Below are 24,584 nucleotides of genomic sequence, written 5' to 3'. Positions count from 1 at the left end.
CCCAGAACCCTTAGCTTCTTTCAAGGCTCAGTTCCAGGGACACCTCCCACAAAAACTTTCCCTGATTCCCTGAGTTGGTAAAGTTCCCCAAAAGTCTTCAAATTTGTTTCTTCCTGCAGGCAGTGTACACTAACTCTGAAGTCAGAGGACCTGGGTTCAAATCCTTCCTCAGAGACTTTGTGACCAGGTTCCCAACTCTGGGTCTCAGTTTCTTCATCTGTAAAGGGAAGGAGTTGGATATCCTCTGATGTCCCTTCCAGCTGTGATCCTAATATACCTACTTATTCATGTTCAGGTTCTCACCCACAAAGCCCCAGGGAATCAATCTCCTCAAAAGCATTATCTGCCCCTTTGCTTTCCCTCTCAGCAATTAGTATAGGCTTAGTACATAAGAGGTGCCTAATAAATGCTTATTTATCTGAATTGGGTATCATCTAGATCAAGGCACTCATTCAGAAGCTGAAGAAAATGAGGGTCAAGGATAGGAAAGGCCTGGCCCCAAGTCACAGAGAAAGGCCCTCTGGGGCCTGGGAACAACAAGCCTCTAACTCTGGAGCGAGGCCAGTGCTCTTTCCATGGACCTTAGTCAAGCTCTTCCAGGTTAAGGGTGTGCCTGACTCTCAGCTGCATATCTCCAGGTCTGAGCTGGTCAGTGGAGTTTGCTGCCGCATATAATGTACTCTGAGCCAACGCCTGTCCCGACCAAGCTTAGGTATGATTCAGACTCTATCTGAGCTCTACCTGAGCTCACATGTGCTTTCCTCATCACCATCATCTTCATCACCATCATCAACATCTTCCTCATCATCACCATGACTACTACCATTATAGTCATTAATGTCCCTGCTATCAGCACCATTGTCATCAATCTCCCCACCATCATCACCATGACTACCATCACCATTACATTGTCATCAATGTCCCCAGCATCACCATGACTACCACCGTCACCAACATATCATCGTCATCAGTGTTTTGATCATCATCCCCTTCATCATCAATATCCCCATCATCATCACCATGACCACCACCATCATTGTCATCAATGTCCCCACCATCATTGTCATCAATGTCCCCACCATCATTGTCATCAATGTCCCCACCATCATCACCATGACCACCACCATCATTGTCATCAATATCCCCACCATCACTATCACCACCATCCTCACCATTGTCAAAGTCCCTATCATCATCAATGTCCCCACCATCACAATCACAACCATTGTCATCAGTGTCCCCCTCATGATCGCCATCATCAATGTCCCCATCATCATTTCTACTACTCACTGAATAACCTCTGGAGGAATCACCAGTTGGTCATACTTGAGATGCTGCCTTAGCTCACTTAAGTAGTTGCAATATGTCACCTTTTTTCCAAACTTGTGGCTAAAAAAAAAAAAAAAAAAAGGAAAGGATCAGAGTTAAGAAGAGGTATTTTTGAGGGGGTGAGGATAAGGGAGGGAGGCCAGGTCAGTTCAAGTTTCTGTCTCTTGTAGAACCCAAGTCCTGCCAAGATCAGTAACTTCCTGTCTTCTCAACGATTTGAGTAAAAAGCCACTATCGCTATCATCCCATTTTATAGAGGAAGAAACAGAGGCTTGCAGAGGGCAGTGGACTTATCTAAATTCACACAGCTGAGATTCCTAAATCTCTGGGGCCATTGTGGTTACTGAGCCACAGAAAAGGCACCAAGGTGGGCAGAGGCAGGAGGGGCTGCCTTCCCATAGTCAGGCTCCCTGACAACTTCATGTCAACAAAATCAAGTCAATAAATTCTTTGAAAATCACTTCACCCCTGAGAGGAGGCCACTTGGGAGTCAGGAGCATTGTGGGAAGCCAGAGTAAGATCAGGGTGATAAAGGACTGATACCCTCAGAGCAGATAGGTCACTTCAGCGAGGGCTGACTCTGCCTATATCCCCTGTTAGGAACCAGTCAACTAGCATTTATTAAGCACTAACTATGTACCAGGCACCACGTACTAGGGACACAACGAAAGGTAAAATTGCCCTCAAAAAAGTCACAAAGGGGAAGACCATGTAGAAACAGGTACGATTTCTACAGAGATGGGAAGGGATATGAAAAAAGGAAGGTACCACATCTGGGAGAGATTACGGAGGAAGAGGAAGAGCTTGGCCCTCCCCTTAAGGAACCCACATTCTGAGCAGTTAGCCCCATCAAGGACAAAATAGGCAGCCTTCAGCAAAAGACCACTTTTGTGCCTCAATTTCCTCCTCTGGAAGATAGGGGTGAAAATACTTGCATTAAGAACTGGAGATTGAGCTGAGAATCTCCCTTTAACATCTCTGCTGAGGGACAGGTGCTAAGGAGGTCTGCCCTGGAATAGCTGCAGAACCCATGTGGAGGTGGAGTTGTCAGCTAATGAAGGGGGGAAAGCCAGCATGATCTGGAGGCTACAGACCCAGGAACCAGGTGAATAATGTTTCCTCGAGAGGAATGTGTCAGGTCAGAAGATAGAACTTGCAACAGAGAAGAGAAAATGGGCTGAACCAAGTCAGGAGGGATTTTCCAGGAGAAGCCAGGACAAGAGGCTCACGCCTGACCAGTAGTCTGGAGATCAAGATCTCCCCTTTCTGCCGCCCTCTCCCACATACACAGAAAACCAAAGGCAACCTGCTGCCCCTTCAGAAAACACTACAACTTTCCAGCTCTCTCGGTGACTGCAGGGATAAACTTCTGCTGGATGACTTTGAACAAAGTGAATCTCAGTATCTCCCTCTGCAAAATCAGGGGATGATGGGCAGCCGGCCATTTTGGTCCCAGGCCTGAGTCTGTAACCTACTCTGGGCCTCAGTTTCCCCCTCTAGCTGGCCCATGTAGCTCTTGGACTCTCACACCAAATGTGAACCAAAGGAGTCAACTAGTAGCATGTAAACTCCAAAGGATGTTTTCTCACTGCACACAGCAAGAGGTTAATAAATGCTTGGTGAAGAGAGCAAACTTTTCTTCCCTTCCATGCCCATGATTAACTAGCTTACAGCAGGAGCAGCCAACTGGTGGGAGCTGCCTCCCTCTAGTGGAGGAAATGGAATCCAGTGTCTCAGTTGTGAAGGGAGACCTTTGCAAGAAGCACTGGGGAGGGACCCTTTGCAGGGCTTTCCACTCTAGTCCCCCCAAACAGAACCGTGGGGAGATGGCCCCATCATCTGGGGAGCCCACATGCAGAGCTGGAAGGGCCCTCAGGACACTTGGAGGCAGGCCCTCTGACCCCAGAAGTTCCTCCTGCCTTACAGACCTAGTCTTCTCTCTGTCTTCCAGCCAAAGCCAGGTAGCCCCTACCTCCCTATCGTGCCTTTCACTTTGGGAGTCTCAAGTAGCCCTTCTGCCATTTTCTCTCCTGGCTTGGGGGGGGGGGTCTGCTTCTGGGGCAAGGCCCCTCCTCCTTTGCACAGCCCTTTGTCAATGAGTTTTCCTTCAAGGAGCTACCTGAAGAGAGGCAAAGTGCAGAGCTACAAACGACAGAAGAGAAGAAGAGAAAGGGACCAGGGAGAGCCCAGGGACAAATGCCTCTTCAGCTTTCAGATCCCTGAACCCGACTGATTTCCTACCCATTGACAAGATAGGTACATTCATGGCTCTGATACCAAACCGGGCCCCATATTGTTCTTAGCGACATACTGCCCCCTCCCCACCCACCTGTACCAGCCCCTCCTCCTGGAGAAAGAGACCAACCACCTCCTTCAGCAGCCTTTGCCTTAGCTTTTAAATGTTTCCAAGTCATTCCATGAGTCGGTAGCAGAACAGAGACAGAGAAAGAGACAGAGACAGAGAGAGACACACATAAAGAGAGAAGACTCTTCTTGATAGTATCTCCTTGAGAGTCGGCATTATTTCCTTTTTTCCCATCACTTTATCCCTGGTGTGCAGCACATATCTGGCACACAAGAGGTACTTAATAAGTGCTTATTGAAGCATGAACAGATTACAGAAAGAGAGAAGAAGCACAACATATTAAGAAGCTAGAGTCCAGGGACTACAAGGGGAAAGCCCAGTGGGAACCCCGAAAGGGAAAAGGACTTGCTCAGCATCATCAAGAATAGGAAGAGTCAGCACTCGAACCCAGGTCTCCTGGACTTTAAACCAAGGGTGTTTTCTCTAGAGCAGTTGCCCCCAGCTGCAGAGTCTAAAAATCAGAATACAAAATGAAGCAGAAAGCAGCTCTCCCTTCATGCACAGCTGCCTCCAGCCCTGGCCACCAGGGAGCAACGCCGGACAAAGGTGGACAGTAATGTCGTTCTGCTACAGCCTGTGGTGCCATTAGGTTCTGCCGGGGGTCCCGCTGGGAGCAGGCCAAATGCGAGGATATGCGATTCAAGGACACAAGGGAGGCTTTGGGGAGACTCTTTCTTGGGGCAATGGCATCACTAGGGTCCCAACAGAAAGAACCCAACCAGCAGCCCCCAGGGATGGAGACGCACCTAATAAGGGGCTTGAAAATGCCCCACAGGATCTTGATGAAGTAGGTAGGATGCACCACATAAAGGGCTTTCAAATTCTTCTTGTACCTGTCGGAGCAAACACAGAGGGACGTGAGTACTCCGATGGGGGCTCTTTTATGAAAGCACCTACACAGACAGGTAAAGTCCTGTCCCGGGCCTCTGCAAGAGGCCCACAAGGGCAAGTCCAGACTCTTGACTCCGGACTCCTGGTGCAACAAGGCTACAGCTAGTGGGGATCTGAGTGAGTCACCATAAAAGAACCCTGAACATCCCCAAGTCATCCTGCGGCTCTGGACAAGATTCTTCCCTTTTGTGCCTCAGTTTCCTCTCCTGTTAAATGCTAAGTTCTTACCCACTTCTGACACTCTAAGGCCCAGACTACCCCACTCCTACAGAGTTCTGACCTTCCCTGTTCTAGCTCCCTCCCAGGTCTCACAGGCAACAACGCTAAGCGAGACTTCAGACAAGAGGAGGCCGTCCCTTCCGGCCGTTAGTCCTGATCCCTCTCCTCCCCCCAGTTAGGATGGCTGCCACCTCCAGTCTCTCCACAGACTTTCTGCAGCTCCATGAGGGAGGCAGGGGTGGGAATTTAAGCCCATTTTACAGATGAGGGGCCCAAGGCCCAGACTGTTGCTCTGAGTCCCAGAGACGGTCAACAGTGCTGCCGTTAGCATGTCCCGTTTCCCCTTTCTTATGCTGCTTCCCAGGCACCTAGACAGTCGATTCCATAAGGAGAGTCTGTCTTACTTCTCAGTGGCCAATGACTGGCAGCTGAGAACATCCCTGTTGGTGTCTGAGGACCTGAGTTCAAATCCTGTCAGTACTGTGTGACTTTGGATCAGCTCTTTTCCTTTCTGTGCCTCCTTTTTTTCCCTCTTCTGCACTAGGAGGGGCTGGCCTAGGAGGCCACGATGCACAAAGATCTCTGGGACCAAAGATGTCCTGGTGTTTGAGGACCATTTCATCCCATCAGCAGAGCATCGCCCCAAAGGACGGATGCAGGGGCTCACAGAGGCTCGGGGGTAAGGGTGGCAGGGCAGGGGCCCCACATGCCTCTGTCCCTCTGTCCATCAGCTGAGCTGTCACTAATTTTAAGAGTCACTCAAAACTGATGCCCTCTGGGTCCCAATAGGAGCCACCCATTCCACTGGGCAATCCCCACCATCACTGTCCCGGCTTCTCCTCCTCCCTCTGCAGTGAGAAGCGACCTCCCCCCCCAACTTGGATCTGCAACAGTCCCATCCTCCTCCCCCCCAGCCAACACCGGCCCCCACACATACTTCCGGTCGAATTCTTTGTAGGCACTTTTGAGCCAGCTGAGAGACGGCTTGTTGCGGCTCCTCAGCCCGTAGTGGAAGTAGACGATGGTATAGTCGTTCTCGACATACTCATCGAGGGTGTACTTCAGGTATCTGGCCAGGGTACGAGGAGAGAGGCTATGGAGGAATCTGCTCATCATGTTCCCCCTCCCCACCCCAACTGCAAAGCTCTCCCTCCCACAGGCGTCCAAAAGCTAGCAGAAAACTCAGCAGGGGAGTATGGAAGCCCAGATGGGCAGGAGAGACCCGAGGCCCAAGCAGAGACAAATGCCCACAGGAGAGTGCCGGCTGCTCCGGCTCCCTCAGCTGTAAAACCCACGAAGGCAAGGCTAGCAGCTTGCAGGAGATTTATTTCTACCAGGTTCCAGCACAGATCTTGGTATACAGCAGGCACTTCATAAATGCTCACTAAATCCTGTGTTACTCAGCAATGGAAGGATCTAGGATAGCAATCTCTCTCGAGTGGGCAGACCAGGCGGATTTACCCCAGAAGGCGGCTGTGGTTGAGCTCGTGAGAGGGGGGCATTCGGCAGCAGCTGAAGGTGATGACTCGTCTTCCTGAGTTATCATCCCCTGCAGAGCGGAAAGAAGATCTGCGGGTCAGAGTAGAGCTGGGAAGCCTGAGCTTGTCCCTGAGGGAGCCTCCTCACTGCTCACTGGGGCACCAGGGAGGATCTCAGCAATACGCTTCTGGCTTGTGCACACCCCAGACCAGGGTGGGGGATCCAGGCAGGAATAGGACCTGGGTGACGCTGGCCCCTCTCCGGGCCTTGGTCTCCAACTCTGCTAAGCTTGCTCTTCCAGGATTGGGGATGTCTGTCCTTTCCTTCCAGCCCCAAGGCTCAGGCACCGAGGGGAGGAAGAGGAGCACCCTGAACTGCTGAAGCTCAGTTTCTTTATCTGCAAAGTGGGGACAATGAGAGCGGCCCTAATTATCCTGAACGTGGGGTGTATGATAAATGACATCAGATGGCAAGTGCTTTGCCAACATACGGAGACCTTGGCACAAGGGCTTCCAAGGCTGGCACCCAAATGTCAAGGACGAGAACTGAAGCAGCGCCTTTTGTGCGCCAGACACTGACCCAGGCTCTGGAATGGAAGCACAAAGGATGAAGCTGCGTGTTCTCAGTGAGGGAACAAGTGACTGGGGAGACAGCAGGGAATCTCTAGGGAGCTGTGAACATCTGTGTGCATGTGCATATAGGAACATCCGTGTGCATGCACATGCGTCTAAAGACAGATGAGGGCAGAGAATAAAAACTGATTCAAGTGGGTTCAAAGGAAGAAAAAGAGGGAAAAAAAAAAGAAGAAAGGATGGAGGGAAGGAAGGAGAAAGAAAGGGAGAGAGGTAGAAGAAAAAGAGGAAGAGGAACAAGAGAGGCAAGGCAGGAACAGAGCTGGCTGGCTCCGCACTCCTCCCAGCCTGCCCCATCTGGCCTTGGGGGATTTGCCATGGGGCCCAAGCTCCCACTTCTTGGTGACGCTGCCCTTCACTGAGGGTAGGGACTCTGTTGCACTACCTATGGCCCAGAACACGCTGCTTATGGACTGGCCAAACTCCTGCTTCTCTTCAGCGATAAGAGTCTCTGACTCAATGACTCTGGGAGACCCCTCCGGCCCACCTACCAGCCGTGAGCTCCGAAGTTGGCACTGGCCGTCCCTCGGTGCCCCAGGCCAGCATGTTGCCCAACTGCCCAGTGATCGGCTCTGGGAGGCACTCAAGCCCAGACCAAGGAGGGCACCTCTCCTGGGCCACATCTCACTTCAACACAGAGAAGGCAGTTCAGGATAAAGGGGCGTCCTGGAGCCACTCCCTTAAACCCCAGCAGCCACCATCCATCCCCATCCCCCCGGGTCAATGATGACGGAGGCGTCCCTTGTGCACGGCAGCCAGCACCTGCACCAAAAGGTGGCTGGAGAAGATGCAGCCCTCTCACGTTTCATCTGAGACCTGGCAAAGGTAGGCTGGCAGGACCTGGGCGAGTGGCCACAGCAGGTGGGGAGGCTCGGGAAGGGAGCAGAGGGACCGGAGAAGTGGGTCTTGCCCTGAATGTGCCCTCTGGAGGCAGCAGGCCCTGAAGGTCCAGGTTAGCTAGTTAGGAGACTCTCTCCACTACAGAGTCTCAGCCACAGTTTCTTCCTCTGGGCGAGGGGTCTGACTCACACTCAGTACTGTTGTTAAACAGCCAGAATTAGTGAGGCTGGGGGTGGCTGGGTGAGGTTTGGGGGTGCTGGTGGGGCTGACTGAATTGCCTTTTTCTCCTCTGCTTCAGATGGTCAGGGATCTGGAGAAGGTGCATTTGCAGAGGAATAGGATATCAGAGAAGAAAGTAGTGGAGACCCTGGCTGCCCATGGAAGTTGGGGGGCTCTCAATCCCCATAGGATCATGTAACTGTCAGAGTGGGCCTTCCTCCTTCCAGGGCACAGATGGAGAACTCTCCTTCCTGCCACACTTAGAATGACTGCCTGGACCCCCGAACCAATTCATCTTCTAGCGACTCCCCCAGTGGAGAGATGAGGCGCTTAAGGCTGGGCCTCGGGTACCATGAGGTTCCCCCCTCAGAAACTTCCCAGCATGGCAGAGCCGGCCAAGATGCACCAAGTCCCTAGGGGCGGTTTAGAGGGAGACATTCAGGAAGGGGATTTTAGGTTGTTAGAGGGGGCTGCTTCTGGCCTCTGCTCCTGGGGAGCTCTTCTCATGCAAACTCCCTCCCAGGTACCCACCAGCCCCCGCTGAAAGCCGCCTAGGGCACTGAGGTCCTCCTGGGGTCAGGGCACCTGCCCCCCCAGCCTCATTGCAACCCCATATACCTGCTAACTGGAGGATCCCATGCCGGGCCACATCATAGTAAGGATGATCCCTGCTCAGGGCCGAGTCTTCATAGGCTGGAGTGGGCAAAAGCGACATCCTCGGCGCTCCTAAAATGGAGGCTTTCTCGTCTTTCTGTAATTCTGCAGCAAGAAACAAGTCCTGAAGGGTGGAAAGCTTCTGCAAGCAGAGGTCCTGACAAGAAGGACTATAAGCTTCACCATTCACGCCCATAGACAGAGGCAGATCTCAGGACTGCCGCCAGGGCAGCTCCTACCTTGGAGACTTCTCTGTCAGTTTCCCTTATCTCTAAAATGGGCAGAGAAGCCAAAACTATCCCTTGGGGAAGAATGAGAGCTCCTTCCTACCAATCCTGGCCCCATGGTTCCCATCAGGCCCTTGGGGGGATAGGAAACAGCAGAATGATACAGTCTCTGATGCTTATACCTGTCTGGGACGGTGGCCCTAGACCATCCAGGACACTGAGTGAAAAAGAATCGGGGGCATTTACCAATCTCTGCTAACGCTTCCAAGTCAGTCCCCGACATGTTTTCAGCAGGAAGCAATCCAGCTTGGAGGCTGGAAGCGGAGCACAGGGGTCCTTCCTGGTCATCAGATCGTCTCTCCCGAGGCAGCTCTAGAAAGGATGCACATGGCCGATGAGGATCTCACAAAATCATGGAAGGAATTTTTAAACAGCCAGAATTAGTGGGGCTGGGGGTGGCTGGGTGAGGTTTGGGGGTGCTGGTGGGGCTGACTGAATTGCCTTTTTCTCCTCTGCTTCAGATGGTCAGGGGTCTGGAGAAGGTGCATTTGCAGAGGAATAGGATATCAGAGAAGAAAGTAGTGGGGACCCTGGCTGCCCATGGAAGTTGGGGGGCTCTCAATCCCCATAGGATCATGTAACTGTCAGAGTGAGCCTTCCTCCTTCCAGCTCTAGAACTGGAGGGGGGGTTCCTTAGTCCAATCCCCTCCTTTTACAGGGGAGGACCCTGAGGCCGGAAGTCCCAGCTCAACTTCACATCCACTGACTTCAACCAAATCTAAATGTCCTCACAAGCTTGGCTGAAACTCTTAAAAGCTGAATATAGCGCCCTAGTGCTCTCCACAGAAGCCTGATGGACACCGGGGGCTGGGGCCGCTGCTGGACTTCATTATCCAGCTGATAATGGGCTCAGCGACCCAGTTAGAATTGTTAGAGGACCTGAAAGACATGACCGATTAAAAAGGAGCCTCCCTATACTTCAAGGATTGTAAAAAGAAACCAGCTGGGGCCTTTCAGAATCAGAGGACAGAGCAGAACAAGAGGTCGTTCCCTTGGGGAAGCCGTCTAGCACCTCGAATTCTGCAGGCCCCAGGAGCTCAGGATGCCGAGTCTGGGACCTCTTAGCTTTGTAAAGTACACGGGCATGCACACAACAGGGGGAAGACTGGGAGGGAGGGAACACAGACCAAGCCCCGAGGCCCTCAGGTCACTGCTTACAGGGAAGAAACTAGTTTTGCCTACCACACGCACCCCTTTTTCTGCTGTTTTGAATGTGGAAGCGCTCGTGGGGTACGTTTGTCCAGAATTTAGAAGTACAAACATATCCCTTCCCATTTTTATTCAGCAATCAGTGTGGGACTGAAGCCCAGAAGAGCAGCAACCTCTTCAAAGACGGACGAGAGGGGAGCTATTTTACTATCAAAACGGTTAAGACACTCCCTCCCCCGGCCCATACTCCCCCCCCCACACACACACACCTTATCCTAGCATCTGTGGGTGGAGATAGCCGCTCGGAATGCAGGAAGCCTGGGGCCCGGAGCCGCCGGGGGCAGAAAGTCGGGGAGCCTTCCCTGCCCCTCCCCTTCCCGAGCTGGAGAGGGGGCTCCTGACACTGAAGGGCTCACTAAGGGGCTCCGAGGAGATCCCGAATGGGGACTGCTCCTATTAGGCACCTCGGGGAGCCCGGGCCTCCACAGGGCCAAAGACGCAGAGACCGAACCGAACCCGTGCCAGGCTGGCTAAAGCTCTCGGAGAGTGAGGCCGTTCCCCTCTCCTGGTCTCAGTTTTCCCCCTCGGTGAAATGGATGGGATCGTGTCTGCGCCCCGGCAGCGCTCTCCGGTCTCCTCGGACTCCCAGCCTCCCCAGGCCTCGGAAAAAGAGGTCGAGGTCCGTGGCAGCTCGGAGTCCAGGAGCTCAGGAGGAGACGGGAACGGGGTCTCCCGTGGGAGGAGGGGGAAGGAAGAATAGCGGCGGGGGGCAGATGACCCCGCCCGGGGAGCACAGAAGAGCGGCCCCTCCCCCTCGGGAATAAGCTTCCAGCCTGGCACCCGCCTCTGCGGAAGCAACAAGTGCGCGGACCCCGTCCTCCTCTCCCCGCCCAGCCCGGCCCAGCCGGCTCACCTGGCCCTCGGGAAGGTGGCCCGGGCCGGCCCCGCCAGGCCCAGAGGCCTGGAGCACACGGGTGCGGCGGCCGCGGGGGAACGTGCGGGCTCGCCTACCTGGCGGAGCAGGTGAGCGACGCCCCTCCCCCTCCCTAAAGCCGCAGGGCGCGAGCTGGCCAGCGGATGGGGGAGGAGCGGAGCCCGGAATCCGTTTCCTGGGCCGGGGGGGGTGGGGGGGAGGCGGGGTTGGACATTGGAAGGAACCGGGGAAGGACTGGGGTGGAATTTGGAGGGGAGGGGAGAAGAAGCTACGGAGGGAGGGGCTGGATCGGGAGGGACGGAAGAGGGGAGGGAGAGAAGAGCTGGCGCCGGGGCTGAGGGAGAAGGCAAAGGAAATAGAAAAAAAGGGGGGATGCGAGGGGAGGGGCGTGGAGAGGCACGGGCCATGAGTGGGCCCCCCAGAGCGGGGATGCTTTTTGAGGACCCTTCTTTGTGTGTCTCCCCCCCCCCCGGGGCTCCTCACCTGCTCCTGCGGCCCCGGAGGGCTGAGCGGGGACGGGCCCGGAGGAGGCGACCCCGGGTCGGGCCCGCGTGCACATGCCTGCGCTCTGCGCCGAGGCCCAGCCTGGCTGGCCCGGCTCCCCCACATCTCGGGTTTCGCCTCACTCCGCGTGCCCCCCACCCCGCCCCCGCCTGGCCCAGGAACGCTGCTCAGGACTCCCGGCGCCTCTCCTCGTCCCGATTTCCTTAACCTGGGAGAGCCCGACCAGGGCCACTCCCCTCAGGGTCCCCGGGCCAGGCGGGACACCACACAGGAGGAGGAGGGCAGCAGTCTTCAGTCTGAGACGCCCAGAACCCCCTGAACTGCCCCCCCCCCCAGGCCACTTCTTCCTGAAGACTGAGTAAAGGAAGTTCCGTGGCAGCCCTCCCTCCTTCTTGGCGGCTCCCGAAGTCAGCAAGTCCAGCAGCCTCAGTTTACAAAAAGGGGCATTTGGCCTCCGCTCTCGGCGGGCCGCCACTGTCTGCCGTGGCTGTGGAGCTTTTCCTTATGTCTCTGAAATCAAGATCCCCGTAAGCCACCTCCCCTGTGTTCCTTGGTGGGTTTGGGGGAGAGTCCACAGGGCTAATTCCTCATTCCCTAGACCCCTTCCTCATGTTTTAGATGAGGGAACTGAGGCTGAAAGAAAGGGAAGGGGCTTAGCCAGGGTCAGGGTGACAGGTCAGCAGAGCCCTCAGGAAGAACAGCTTCGGGACATACTCCCCATCCCTGGACTGAAAGGGCAACATAAGTAGCCTGGGGGGGTGTTAGGAGGCCTACCTTTGGGTTCCTACCCTGCTGCTGAGGAAAAACAGTTATTAATCACCCAGTGTGTACATGACTCTATGCCAGCCCCCAGGGATTAAAAGAACAAAGAAGGAAAATATTAAAGATCCAAAAAAGGGATTCGTAGAGACTGCCCTCAAGGGACCAACAGAAGCCCCTCCCTTCCTGGGACATGTTAGCCCTCCCCCAGCCTCAGCCCAGGGGATGCTGGGAGGCTGGGGGAAAGTCCGTCTGAGCTAATACCTTCTCTGACCAGGGCTGGTGGACATCCTTCCCTCAAGGCTTTTCTTTCAGGAAGCCTGCCTGCACTTCTGGCCACACTTGTTTCTGTCTCTCTCCTGAATTTATCCATGTTCAACGCATATTAAAGCGATGGATATATTTGCTTTTCTTCCCACTAGGTGCTGTGTGCTCCAAGAAGACGCTCCTGACTGTTTCCTTTTTGCCAGCTCAGAGCTCTATTCTGCATGCAGTAGTCACTTCATGGATGCTTGAAAGTGGTCCCATGAAGTTCCCTTCAATGTCGGGGAGGTCAACTGGGCTTTGGAAGGTTAACCCAGAAAATCAGGAGACCCTCTGGTCCCATCAAAATGTGTCAGTGGGCAAATCAGCCCAGTCTCCAGAAGGGGAAAAATGTTCTGGCCACAACATATGAAATTAAAGAGATGCAAAGAATGGAGGGAAGATCTCGTGAGATCTTCTCCGTTGGCCCTCCCATCCACCCCCACCCCTCCCCACTCACTGAAGAAATCGTGGATCCTAACCTGACAACAAGGTTTAAAAAAACCCAATCCTCAACCTAGTGAGGGGAGGGGAGGGGCTTCTAGTCTTCAGGTGCAACTCTTCCCATTATCCCGGGAGAGCCATTCCTTAGGAAGGGCCAAGGCAAGCCATGTGTTTTCTGATGGCCAATCCACGAGCCTGGGGGGAGGAGCTTTGTAGTCTTCAGGTGCAACTCTTTACCCATTATCCCCTGAGAGCCATTCCTTAGGAAGGGCCAAGGCAAGCGTTTTCTGATGGCCAATCCACGAGCCTGATGTGCTAGCCGGTACACCACCAAGCCCCCACTCCCTTACCCAAGCTTCGGGAGCTGGGAGGAACCCATTCATCATCTTAGAGTTAAGGAAATTGAGGCTCCAAGAGATGAAATAACTGGGTCAAGGGGATGCAGTGAACCTTAGAGATGGGATGAGAGCCCAGGGCACTTCTGGGAACGCCTGCCAACGTTCGCATCAAAGCAGCCCCTGTTCACCGAGGGCCCTGGGTTGCATGATGTCTGTGGGGTGCTGGCATTCCATGCTTTCAGGGCCCTTCCAACTTGGAACATAATCGCTTCAATCAGGTTTGACCTTTTCCATGTTATGCAAATGTCATTTTATCCATGTAAAAATCAGCCCCCCTTGAAAGGGGAACAATTTGTTCATTTTCTTTTCTAAAACTCACTTTGGTTACAGGTTCTGGAAAAACAGAGTAAGACTAAGCGGCGAGATAATCAGGTCAATAAGGACATGCTGGGCTTGCCTCCCCCACCCCCATTCTCCAGAATAGGACTCTGGAGCTGCCTCCAGGCCAGTGTTAGCCCATCAACTACCCCAATCTTGAAGCTGGAGCTGGAGTACTAAGGTGGAATCATCCAAAAGGAAAAGATTGGGGTCCTGTCCTATCATTGATAATCCACCCAGATGCATCCTGGAGCCCATGGGATGGAAGGGAAGGGGAATTGCTTCTTTGCCCCTTTTGGGGGGTCTCCCCTTTCCCCTGTCACCTGCCCTCATCCACGGTGAGTAATCTATGCTTGCTGGGAGAAGTCTGCTTTTCCACAACTGCAAAAAAAAAGAAGCAGGACAGGCAGAAGGCAAGATTCGGGCTTTCTCCCTTTATCGGGTTTGCATCTACCAGGGTGTGGGAGGGGAGGCCCAGAACTACGGAGAGGAGGGCGAGCCAGAGAGGCACCGGTTGGGAACGAGAGGGAGTCCGGGTCTTGTCCCAGTGGTCCCCATTTTACAGCGGACTTTCAAATACCAGCTGGTCCTCTTTATCTTTGGGTAGCCTTGGGCTCTTCTGGAAAATGAGGGAGGGGTGTCATGTGGCCAGTCTGGATGATCCATTTGACGGTTAAGTGGAGAGTGGATTGGAGTGGGGGAGGGACACCTGAGGCAGGCAGACACGCTCCTCCCTACGGCAGATTGTGGGAGATAATAAGGGCCTCTTGAGGGAAAAGGGTGAGGAGAGAAGCCTATCTGGGACATTTTTTGAAGGTCTTGACAGATAAGAAGAGGAAGGAGGGAAGGGGAAGATGAAGAAGAAGAGAAAGAAGGGCAAGAGGAAGGAGAGGAGAAAGAAGGGCAAGAGGAAGGAGAGGAGAAAGAAGGGGAAGAAAGGGAGAAGAGGAAGAAGGGGGAAGGAGAAGAGGGCAAGGAGGAAGAAGAGGAAGATGAGGGGAGGAGGAGGAGAAAAGGAGGAAAGGGGGGAGAAGGAGAGAGGAGGAAGGGGAAGAAGAGAGGGAGAAGGAGGAGAGAAAGAAAGGAAGAAGGGAAGAAGAGAGGATGGATGGCAGGATGGAATAAAGAGAGAAAGAAGGGAGAGAAGGAAGAAAAAAGAAAGATGGACAAGAGAGGAAGAAAAAAAAGGATGGATGAGTTAGGGAAGAAGGAAGGAAGGGAAGAAGAGAAGGAGAGAAAGAAAGAAGAAAGAGAAAAAAGAGAGGAAGGGGGAAAAAAAAGACAGATGAGAGAAGGGAAGGAAGGAAGGAAGGAGAGAGCCATGCTTGAGAGCTACGTCAGGTAAGGAGCTGTCTAGGGGGCTAAGGGAGGCAAGTCAGAATGGAGATCCTGGATCAGAATCCCAGAGCAAGCTGGGCTCCTGAGGCTCTGTCCCATGTGAGTGGCAGAGCTTCCAGGAAAACGAACGGTGTCTGTCTTATCTCTGTGCCCAGAGACTGGTCACATTTTGTATTTGCCAGGAGGGGAATGCATGGTAAGGAATAAGTATTTATTAAGTGGCTACTGTCTGTCTCCCTGCTCAGGGGCTCCTAATATCCCTCCTTAGCTTGGACTTTGTCCTAATCCAAGGTTTCCTTGCACTTAGGGATTTAATAAATGCACAGTAAATGCAAATAGCCAACTGATAAATGGGTCTGAAGGATAAGGTCAGTTTGAAAACCTGCTCCTGGAATTTGTCAGGACTATCGCCATCAAAATACCAAAATATTTCACTTGTTGCCCCCCACCCCACCTTAATAACAAGCTTCCTGTATTGGGGACAGCTCTGGATGGATCAGACACTTCAACAGCAGCAGAGGCATTTGAATAATGATGAATTAACATGTTCATCTTAGTTGAGAGTTGCTATAGAAATGACTGCAATTATTACAGTCAATGTGTGACTTTGCAATGCTCAGGTGACAGACTTAATTTCTTATAATTATCCAATAGCACTTGTGTATGTGAGTGTGTAAGTGTGTGTGTTTGTGTGCGACCCAAGTTCTAGGCTCACCAACAGCACTTCCTAGCCATGAAAGCATCCACCCTTTGTCATCTAGCAGTTCTTGCTCTTTGGTTTCCTCCTACGCAAAATAGGGGTAATAATTAAAATTCTCAAAACTGTTGCCATTTTATGGCACTTTTTGTTCTCAACCACTCCAGGGTGATTGGTTATTGTCACCGGCAGCTAGAGAGGGAGAGCCCTCCATGAAACTAAAGGCTTCCAGATTAACATCAGAGTCATTATCACCATTTCTTACCCACATCTAAGAACAAATTTCTAAGGATCACACAGGGGCAGAAGGGCTCTGCCATTTTCCCATCCTTGTGGGCATCGATGTTCTAAGCGCTTGCTGTGGGGCTCAGAAGTTGCCCACCTTCCTCTGATCTCCCTCCTCCATCTTCCCCATCCTAAATCCTCCCAACATTGATGCTTGTTTCCTGTTTGGTCATCCCTGCTCTTGGCTGGAGGGTATCGGGGGAGGCTCTGGGTTCGAGTGCTGGCCTTGCTCCTTACTCTTCATAGCATGATGAATTTGGAGATCAAGAATGGAGGTTGGGGCGTTCTTCCATTTACTCCCCATGTGACCGTAGACAGATCCCTTATACTCTAGGCTCCTTATTCATAAAATGGAGGGTTGGACGGTATTTTCTCTCTCTTGTTGTTTGCTTGCATTTTGTTTTCTTTCTCATTTCCCCTCTTTTTGATCTGATTTTTCTTGTGCGGCATATTTGTGGAAATACACATAGAAGAGCTGCACATGCTTGACATATATTGGATCACTCGCCATCTAGAGTGGGGGAAGGGAGGGAGGAAAGTTGGAACACAAGGTTTTGCAAGGGGGATTGTTGAAAATTATCTATGTATATGTTTTCGAAAATAAAAATCTTTAATAAAAAAATGGAGGGCTGCACACTGACCTCGGAGGTCCCCTGAAGCTCCATGGTTCTGGCGCCCTTGGTCAAACTAAGGCTTACTCATACAACCCAGATGCCCCTTTCTGCCAACATCTTCCTATCTCTTTTTGTTTCCCCAAACCCTGAAGGTGATAGTGATGACACTACAACAGCATTTTTTCACCCTCTGGGGTTCTTATTTCCCAGATGAGGAAACTGAGGCACAGTGACAGCTGGTGTCTGAATTTTGTAGAAAAAGTTCTTCATCCAAGCTCTACAATCTGCTCCCTCCCTGTAGGTCCCAAGGGTCCCTCACAAGCATTCGTAACACAACCATCTGCAGAACAATCAATGAGGAGTCCCTGGGGGTGGGGGAGAAACGCCCCCCAGATCAAAACATCTGAACTCCTACAGTTGTAGGATGACCCTGGACAAGTCTTCCCTCCCCACCCCCAGGGGAAGTCTTTTTCCTCATTTATGAAAGGAAAAGGCTCTATTTTAGTTGTATTTGGAGGGACCTGAGAGTTCAGTCCAAGCCACTCATTGTATAAAAAGGGTAACTGAGGCCCAGAGAGAGACACATAGAGCAGGAGGAAGAGCCAGGGGCTCAGGCAAGAGGTTTACAACCTCCAAAATCCCCTCCCTCCACCAGATCTCTCTCAGTCACCATTCAGGGGGCCTTCTCACAACCAGGGCTGGCTACTCAAGCATTTGTATTTCACTCACTTCTCTGCAGCCAGGAAAAAGGGGGGCACACTGCCAGCTAAGGAGACACCTGATCGCCCCCATGAGAAGCAAGAGGTGCCTTGTTCCCTGCCAAGAGCTGAAGAAGGGTAGAAAAGAAAGCGTGTTTGTCACCTGCGTCCACCCCTCTCTACCAGGATTTGTCTTCCCAGCTACCCAGAACAACTTAACATCATGTGGTTTAGAGTTGGCTAGGAGGCCGTTCAGGATGAGCCCCTCCTTTTGGCGACAAGGAGCATGAATCCCCAGGAAGGGAAATGTTGAAGTCAAGGTCACTGGTCTTCTGACGCCAAATCCATTTGTCCCCCACAATGCCATGCTGCTCATTCATTCTTCAGCATTTATTATGCATCTACTGTGTATGTGAGGGGATTCAAGGGAAGGTGGTTGGAGATGGTGACCCTTAAATTGCTTCTTGCTTGAGGATGACATCAATCTTCAAACCCAGGGCTGCTCAAAAGAAACTGGACTAAAGATCCACACGAGGAAGCTAAATGGATGAGTAATGCCCATTGTCCAGGTGATGCCATACAGCTGACTGGCCCTGCAAGGTGACCTGTAAGCACAATAGTGGCTCAGCAGGCAAACGGATGATGAGCCAAGTTTGGGACTGAAGGGAGTGAGCTGGATCCCATTTGGGAAATGGACTTTTTTCAAAGATCATACAGAAATTCTCCTTTATGATACTTATATTCTCGTAGTGATGTGGGAGCACCAAATATCAGTGGAGAAGCCCACGGCGGACACCAGGTTACAAATCCCCAGGCAGTGCAAGAAAAGGGCCGAGAATGCATTGTTAGTGAGGAATGAGTCTGGAACCAGATGAGCTAGTTGTTCCGCAAGTGTGACGGGCCACAGACGGGCAGCCTGAGCATCTCGATGCCTGGGGAAGGCCTCCAGAGTGTTGGGTATATGAGGAGGCAGGGCCAAGAACTGCTCAAAGTGAGAAGGAAGGGATCTACACCTGGGCAGAAGTGATCTCACCCTCCACCAGGTGTCAGGGCTTCCCAGCTCCTGAAATTAATTAACACCCAAGCGCCATCACTCACCCATGCACGGCCTGGGAAAATGAAGCTCCCCCCAAAGACTTTGGTTTCTTTGGATGCTTGCAGACCTAGTATTCGGAGAAGATGCTTCACTGGAGTCCCATGGACGAATCCTTCCCTTCCTCCAAGGCTCAGTTCCAGTGGATGAATCAGCCCACGAGTACGGATTAAGCCCGTACTGTGTGACTTGCACTGTTTTCTCGTTTTCCAGCTAACAAGGCCATTTTTTGCAGGGCCTTTGGTCTCTTTTAAGGACTGTTCATTTTCTAATGTGTACCACTCCTTTCTGGGTAATCTCCCACATTCATCACATGCGATGTCTGCCACTTCTGGCTCCCTCCAATGCTTTGCCCGGAGGAGGCAGTTAATGTTGGTAAAAGGAACTGCAGAAAATCTACAGGCAGGATTTTAACACACATACACACACATCATGTTCTATTCATGGATTTTAATTTAAGTGTCCAAGACTGTGGGACTTGGCCCAATGAAGGGAAAATCGAGAACCACAGCTCGAGTGCAGAAGGCAGGCGGGAAGGTAAGGCTCTGGTTCCCAGCCTCCTCATTTTGCAAACTACCTTCGTGCCGAATGGGGATGGGAGAGGGGCAGGTAACCGCCTTCTGTGCCTACACCCGTGTGCCAGAGCCAGGCCTGTCAATGAGCTCATTTACTGAGCAGGCCACGCCGGGGACGGTCCTTCCTCTCTGCCATCTTGTGTCTAGGGAAGCTGGGGAGCGGAGGAAGGGGAGACCAGCTCCAGAGTAGCACCTTTCTTTAGCTACTTCCAGTCCCAGATTCAGCAACAGAGACCGTCCTTGGTCTGAGCCATCGCTGCTGGGGTGGGGTGGGGGTCCGGGCCGCCAGCATCATGGCCAGGCTACGGACGGGGTCAGGAGGAGACAGAGCTAGCGGCCCCAGCTCACGGAGGCCACTTTTTTGGTGGGGATTGTGGGGTGGAAAGCTTGATTGTTACGTCCCCGGTGACAGACTGGTGATACTCATGGAGCTTTGGGGCACTTTTCGGGGAGTGACCCTGACCCAGAGAGTGCGTTCACAGGTGGGTACGGCTGCCCCGTGGAGAGGCTTTCACTGGAATGCTGACCCTGCAAGGGGACTGAGGGAGGGTGTTTGGGTGTCCCACGTGCTGGTCGGCCTCGGAATGTTCCTCTTGCCTGGGAGTGAGGCTGCTCACTGACCCCGGGCCTGCCTGTGGTTGAGCTTCAAGAAACTCAATCCTAGTGTCGTTCTGGTTGAAAACCCCTTCGGGTTTCCTTGATAGCTTATTCCCTGTCTGTAGCTCTGTTACGTTCCTTTGTAGAATGGGAGCTCCATGGAGACAAGAACTGCTGGGCTGTGTCTCTGGTGCCTTGCCCAGTGCCAGGGTCAGGGAAAACACTTGGTGATCAGTTGGTAGAGAATGCAAAAAAACCCCAAAAAACCCGAATGGATCCCAGGGAGAAACGGGAAGGAGAGCTGGGATAAATCCACTGGGAAAGACCCTCCTCTGGAGCAGACCAGCCCAGTGGCAAAAAACTGAGGGGAGGGGATTGATCCGAGGGAGTGACAATACATCCAATGGTTCTTGTATTCTCTCGTTCTCTCATATTCTCTCTCTCTCTCTCTCTCTCACACACACACACTCACGCACACGCACACGCACACACGCAGTGCATTAGAGTTCCAAAGTGCCTTGGCACATATTATTATTTCCTGGGATCCCCAGGTCCTCCCTGGGAGGTCGGCAGGGCAGGGATCTCCCCTCCCCCATTTAACAAGAGGCCTGGGCTCCCAGAGGGAAGGCCGAAGGGCCGGTGCCGCCCCGGCCCCTCTCCCCTGGGCGGGCTGCCCTCCGCGTCCCAGGCCGCCTGTGGCACGTGTTCCACCAGAGCCTGCTGGGAGCCGGTCACACGACGCTCTGCCTGCCCCCCTCCACGCCATAGCCCGCGGCCTTCGAGCGTCCTCGGTCAAAGTTTATGAAAATCCCTTCCGAGTCGGAATCCATGGATTCCAGGATCTGGTCTACGAGGTTCTCGGGGCTGGAGGAAGGGGCCGAGCCTCCGGACCGGGCCAGCCGGAAGGGCGGGCTGGGCTCAAGGTGCTGCCGGCACGGGCCCCCCGGGCGGGCCTGGGCCCCAGAGAGCTCGGCCGAGGCCGCCAGGGACGAGCCCTGGGAGCCCAGGTCCAGGGTAGCGCCGAGGACCGCGTAGTCCTGAGCCTCGGGGCACGACGTCATCTCGGAGACAGAGTGTCTGCGGGCGCCGCCGGCCGCCAGCCCCTCGGCCTCGTACTCCGCCACCGGCGTGAGCAGTGGCGTGTTATAGCTCTTGGAGCGGACCACCGGGTTCTTGGCCAGGGCGTCGCCTGCCTTGGGGCGCCGGGAAAAGCGCTTTTCTGGGGGAGAGAGCACAGAGGCCGTGAGGCCGCGGGGGGCAAGGGCACCGGCTCAGAGATCCAAGGAGGCCAAAGATGGGCTCCAGCGCATGCTCAGTGTCTCCTTGTCTCTTCCACTCTCCCCCCACCCACCCCTCTTGTCTCTGTCTCTCCCCTCTGTGTCCCTCACTGTCCCTCTCCTCTTTCTCTTCCTGCCTGGCCCTCCCTCTCTGCCTCCTTTTCTCTCCTTCCTTTCATCTTTCTCCTTCCCTCCTTCCATTTCTCCCGCCCTGCCTCTCTCCCTCCACCTCTGTCTCTCTCTCCCCCCTCATGTCTCACTGACTCTGCCTGTCTCCCCCTGCTGTCTCTCAGTCTCTCCCTCTCTCCTTCCTTGCATTTCTCCCTCCATGACTTTTCTTTCCATCTCTCCCTCCCTGCCTCCCTTCCTGCCTCTCCCCCATCTCTGTCTCACTGTCTCTCCCTCTCCTTCCATCTCTCCCTCTCTTGGGTCCTTTCTCCTCTCTCTCCATCTCTGCCTCCCCGCCTCCCCTCCTCTCCCTTCCACCTCTCCTTCCCAAAAGCAGCCACTGAGGCCCGGGCTGCCGAGCTGAATCCGCAGCTCCCCGCCCGTGGAGTTCAGAGGCCTGATTCCCACTTACCCAAGATGCAGGAGGAGTGTGTGAAGGGCCCATCGTTGGAGTAGAGGCCGTAGGTACCCAGGTACGGGGAGACCACCTTCTGGATCAGAGCCTCAAGCTTCAGATAGTCTTCTGTGATGCCTTTGGAATCATGGACACCCTGAGAAGGCGGAGGGAAGTTTCACTAGAAGTGTGTGAGCAGGACCCAGATCACATGGCAGGGATGTAGGAGGGGGGTTCCTGCCTGGGCTGGGGGGGGGGGGTCAGGCTAAGATCAGAGCCTGAGCTCAGTGGGTACTAAATTGCAGCATGGCCACCAGAGCCACGTTATATTCGCCCCTTTGGGCTTTTCTGTGGAATCACAGAACTGAGATTTGGAAGGAGCAGCTGTCGGCCCTCCAGAGGAAGCCCCCAGGTGGCCGTCCTGCCTCTGCCCGGACCTGCGGGTGGGCCCGGGGGCCCAGAATGAGCCTCCTCTGAGGCCTTCCCATTGTTTCTGCTGCTCCTGAGCCCGAGAACCAGACTGAGTCAGGCCTCCCCAGGCTGGCTGCCCTCACTGAGGTCCCTGTGATCACTGAGCTGGGACTCCCCGCAGGCCTCTGCCACTGGCATAGCCGAGCCCGGTGCCACCCCCAGACCCGGCAGCAAGTGGGTGATGGGTTTATATTTGTACGTTAGAGCCAGAGGCGGGGATCCCCCACCCAGCTCTCCTGGGTGCGTGGCTCCCTTGGGACTCTCAGAGAAACGACAAAGTCGAGGGCACTCGGACTCCCTAACTGGCCACCTCCTGCTCACTTCTCACCCCCGTTTGTCCATCAGCCCTCGGACGGGACGGGCACGGCGCCTGCGAGATGGACGTGCAGGGGAAGGGCCCGGCCCCCGGGAGAGGGGCCGACCCGAAGCATGGGCGACAGCGGCATCAGGACCAGCCCGTGGGGAGCACTGACCTGGAGGACCAGCAGCATTTGGACAATGGAGGGGGGGATCCTGGCACGAGACCTCGAGAGGGCATCTTCCAGCTTAATGTTGAGCGTGATAATGTTCCGGAAGTGCAGGAGGGCCAGCTGACGGACGGAGGGCTCCTTACCCTGCAGGCACGAGGGCCAGAGTTAGAGAGGTGCCACGGCTCCCCCTCCCCCGAGGATCTCCCAGAGCCTGCTCCAAGGTTAAATCGACTTCCCCAAGGCAGGGCACAGCAGAGGCCGAGCCGGGCCCAGCCTGAGGCAGGGGACTGCCCGACTAGTGCACCGCGGCTGCTCCACTGTCCGCAGCACTTGTTCCCTTAGAGCATCCCAGGAATGGGATGGGGCGAGAATTTCTCTCACCGTTTCATAGTTGGGAAAGGGGTTCAAAAAGGTACACAGCTAGCTAGACCCAAGTGGCCCATCTCCAAGTCACTGCATTGAAATTATTCACCTGAACGGGGTAGAAAATGGCTTGGAGTGTGGGCAAGACATCCCCGAAAAAGAAATCCCAGGTTTCGGCCAAAGAGTCTAGTAGCTTCTGTCCTAGAAGAAGAGAAAACCAGTTACTGCCCGGAGGATTTCCCTTGGCATTCTAGAGGGAAGAGTGCAAGCCCCCCCAGAGAAGCCGTGAAGGGGGCTGGCGAGTCCCTCCAAGCTGGTTTTCCCCCCTCAACGCTGTACCTGGATGGGGCGTGCCAATGTCCTCTCGCCATTCCTGTGGCTCTCCGGGACTAAGAGGGCCCCCGCATTGGAACCGGTGGTCTCTTAGCGCCCAACTTAATATGTTGTAAGCGCATAATGCACGTTTCCTTTCTCTCCCTGGGAGCATGGAGGGGTGCGCCAATAAATCTTTAATTACTCATAGGATGCATGTTGAGGTTTATTCTGCGCAGTTTGTGGGAGGCTGTTCTGGGGCCCCTCCTCCCAGCCACTGACTCTCCTGCAGAGCATGTCCACGAAGGCACTGTCCCTTTTCTAGAAGGTCAGTGAGCTCTTTGGGAACGAGGACCGTCCCTGTCTCAGGCTCGCTAGCAGCTGGGTACTTCAGGGGCTTACTGCACGTCCAATGACTGATTAAGGTGGAGAGCTGGCACCTGTGGCCTTGAGGTTCACTCCCAAAGCCCTTCCTGTGCGCTCTCATCATCTCGCTGGGGTCTCCAGGCCCCTGACCCTCCATCCGTGACCGCGGCGTGTGGGCACAGGGTGGCCACGGGCATCCCTCCCTCGGGCCTGCTTCTGAAGGACTGGCTATAAATCCTTCCTTGTGAACCCGCCTCTGCTGTGATCGTGCCCTGCCGGGTCTCACCAGCTGAAGGAGGCTGGTGCTGGGCCCATGGGCAGCAGGAGGCGGGACCTTTAACCGCTTAGGGTTCGAGTTGGCTCCAAGAGCACAAGTTGCATCTCTCCCTCCGGCCTCGGGAACCCCCCGTAGCACTTCCTCCAGAAGGCTCTGGCCCGCAGGGTCCAAGCTAGAAGGAACTTTTGGCTCAATCCTTTGACAGGTGAACACAGGAGGCCCACAGGAGACAAACCAGTTGACCAAGGATACGAACTCGGGATCCCCGATACCACACTCCCTAACTTGGACCTTCCTGAACATATTCTTCTTGGTCCTTCCCCAGTTTCAGGACTAACTGCCAAGGGGAGAGCTGTCCAAGGAGAGGACAACTCTGCAGGGGCAGCCGCGCAGGAGCCCGAGACGTCAGGGCCACAGGGGTGGGGGAATCCTCCCACATCCAACTCGGTGCCATGGACACCAACGGAAGCCGCCCAGTGCTGTCTGACTGAGATCCCAGAAGGCAGCTTGGTGACAGCAAGACGGGAGAGAAACTGGGTCATATCTGAGGGGGAACACACAGTTTGTGCCAGGCAGCAGCACAGGTGGCTGAGGCAGCAGTGACAGCTTCACCACCTCCAGATTTATGAGCCCATTCACCAGCCTTCCTGCCCTTCGGCCTCTGGTAGGAACGACCCTCTCCACTTCCAGAAGCAGGTCCCCGTGATCATCCTAACCGAGCCCTAAGTCACCACTGTGGCCGTAAGCAGTCAGTGCCCAAATGTCAAGGGGACAGAGACGGAGACATCCGTCCCTCTGGCTCTCCCATGGACGGAGACCTTGCAGGGCTGCTCCTGCAGGAGCTTCTGAAATAGCTCCAGCCTCG

General features: G+C 54.1%; 2 protein-coding genes and 1 long non-coding RNA gene across 7 annotated transcripts in view; 1 reads left to right on the top strand and 2 right to left on the bottom strand.

Moving 5' to 3' along the window:
- Window positions 1-12,668, bottom strand: part of ARHGAP8 (Rho GTPase activating protein 8) — a 28,763-nt gene extending 16,095 nt beyond the window's left edge. The window contains exons 1-7 of one of the 3 annotated variants that reach the window (XM_074272147.1): window positions 12,526-12,668; window positions 9,102-9,227; window positions 8,593-8,733; window positions 6,266-6,353; window positions 5,742-5,873; window positions 4,441-4,527; window positions 1,291-1,389 (exon numbers count right to left, since the gene is read on the bottom strand). In XM_074272147.1, coding sequence (XP_074128248.1) covers window positions 1,291-1,389; window positions 4,441-4,527; window positions 5,742-5,873; window positions 6,266-6,353; window positions 8,593-8,733; window positions 9,102-9,227; window positions 12,526-12,634 — 782 coding nt within the window. In that variant the 5' untranslated portion in view covers window positions 12,635-12,668. Of the gene's footprint in view, window positions 1-1,290; window positions 1,390-4,440; window positions 4,528-5,741; window positions 5,874-6,265; window positions 6,354-8,592; window positions 8,734-9,101; window positions 9,228-10,333; window positions 11,148-12,525 lie in introns of those variants that run through there. The other 2 variants (XM_074272150.1, XM_074272148.1) reach the window with 2 other exon arrangements.
- A 336-nt stretch (window positions 12,669-13,004) lies between these two features.
- Window positions 13,005-23,284, top strand: LOC141545143 (uncharacterized). Of its 2 annotated transcripts, XR_012482906.1 has the most exons (3): window positions 13,005-13,624; window positions 13,737-14,062; window positions 17,398-23,284. It is a non-coding gene; the product is annotated as an uncharacterized LOC141545143 (long non-coding RNA). The 2 variants fall into 2 exon arrangements; XR_012482905.1 differs by having other exon boundaries at window positions 13,005-14,062.
- PRR5 (proline rich 5) overlaps window positions 18,880-24,584 on the bottom strand; it is a 41,864-nt gene continuing 36,159 nt past the window's right edge. For both annotated transcript variants that reach the window (XM_074272152.1, XM_074272151.1), the window contains 4 exons: window positions 22,874-22,965; window positions 22,405-22,545; window positions 21,479-21,617; window positions 18,880-20,840 (listed from right to left, as the gene is read on the bottom strand). In XM_074272152.1, coding sequence (XP_074128253.1) covers window positions 20,353-20,840; window positions 21,479-21,617; window positions 22,405-22,545; window positions 22,874-22,965 — 860 coding nt within the window. In that variant the 3' untranslated portion in view covers window positions 18,880-20,352. The remainder of the gene's footprint in view (window positions 20,841-21,478; window positions 21,618-22,404; window positions 22,546-22,873; window positions 22,966-24,584) is intronic.

This window comes from Sminthopsis crassicaudata, chromosome 5, assembly GCF_048593235.1.
Source record: "Sminthopsis crassicaudata isolate SCR6 chromosome 5, ASM4859323v1, whole genome shotgun sequence".
In the NCBI taxonomy this organism is placed as follows: Eukaryota; Metazoa; Chordata; class Mammalia; order Dasyuromorphia; family Dasyuridae; genus Sminthopsis; species Sminthopsis crassicaudata.
This window is presented reverse-complemented; position numbering and strand designations above follow the sequence as displayed.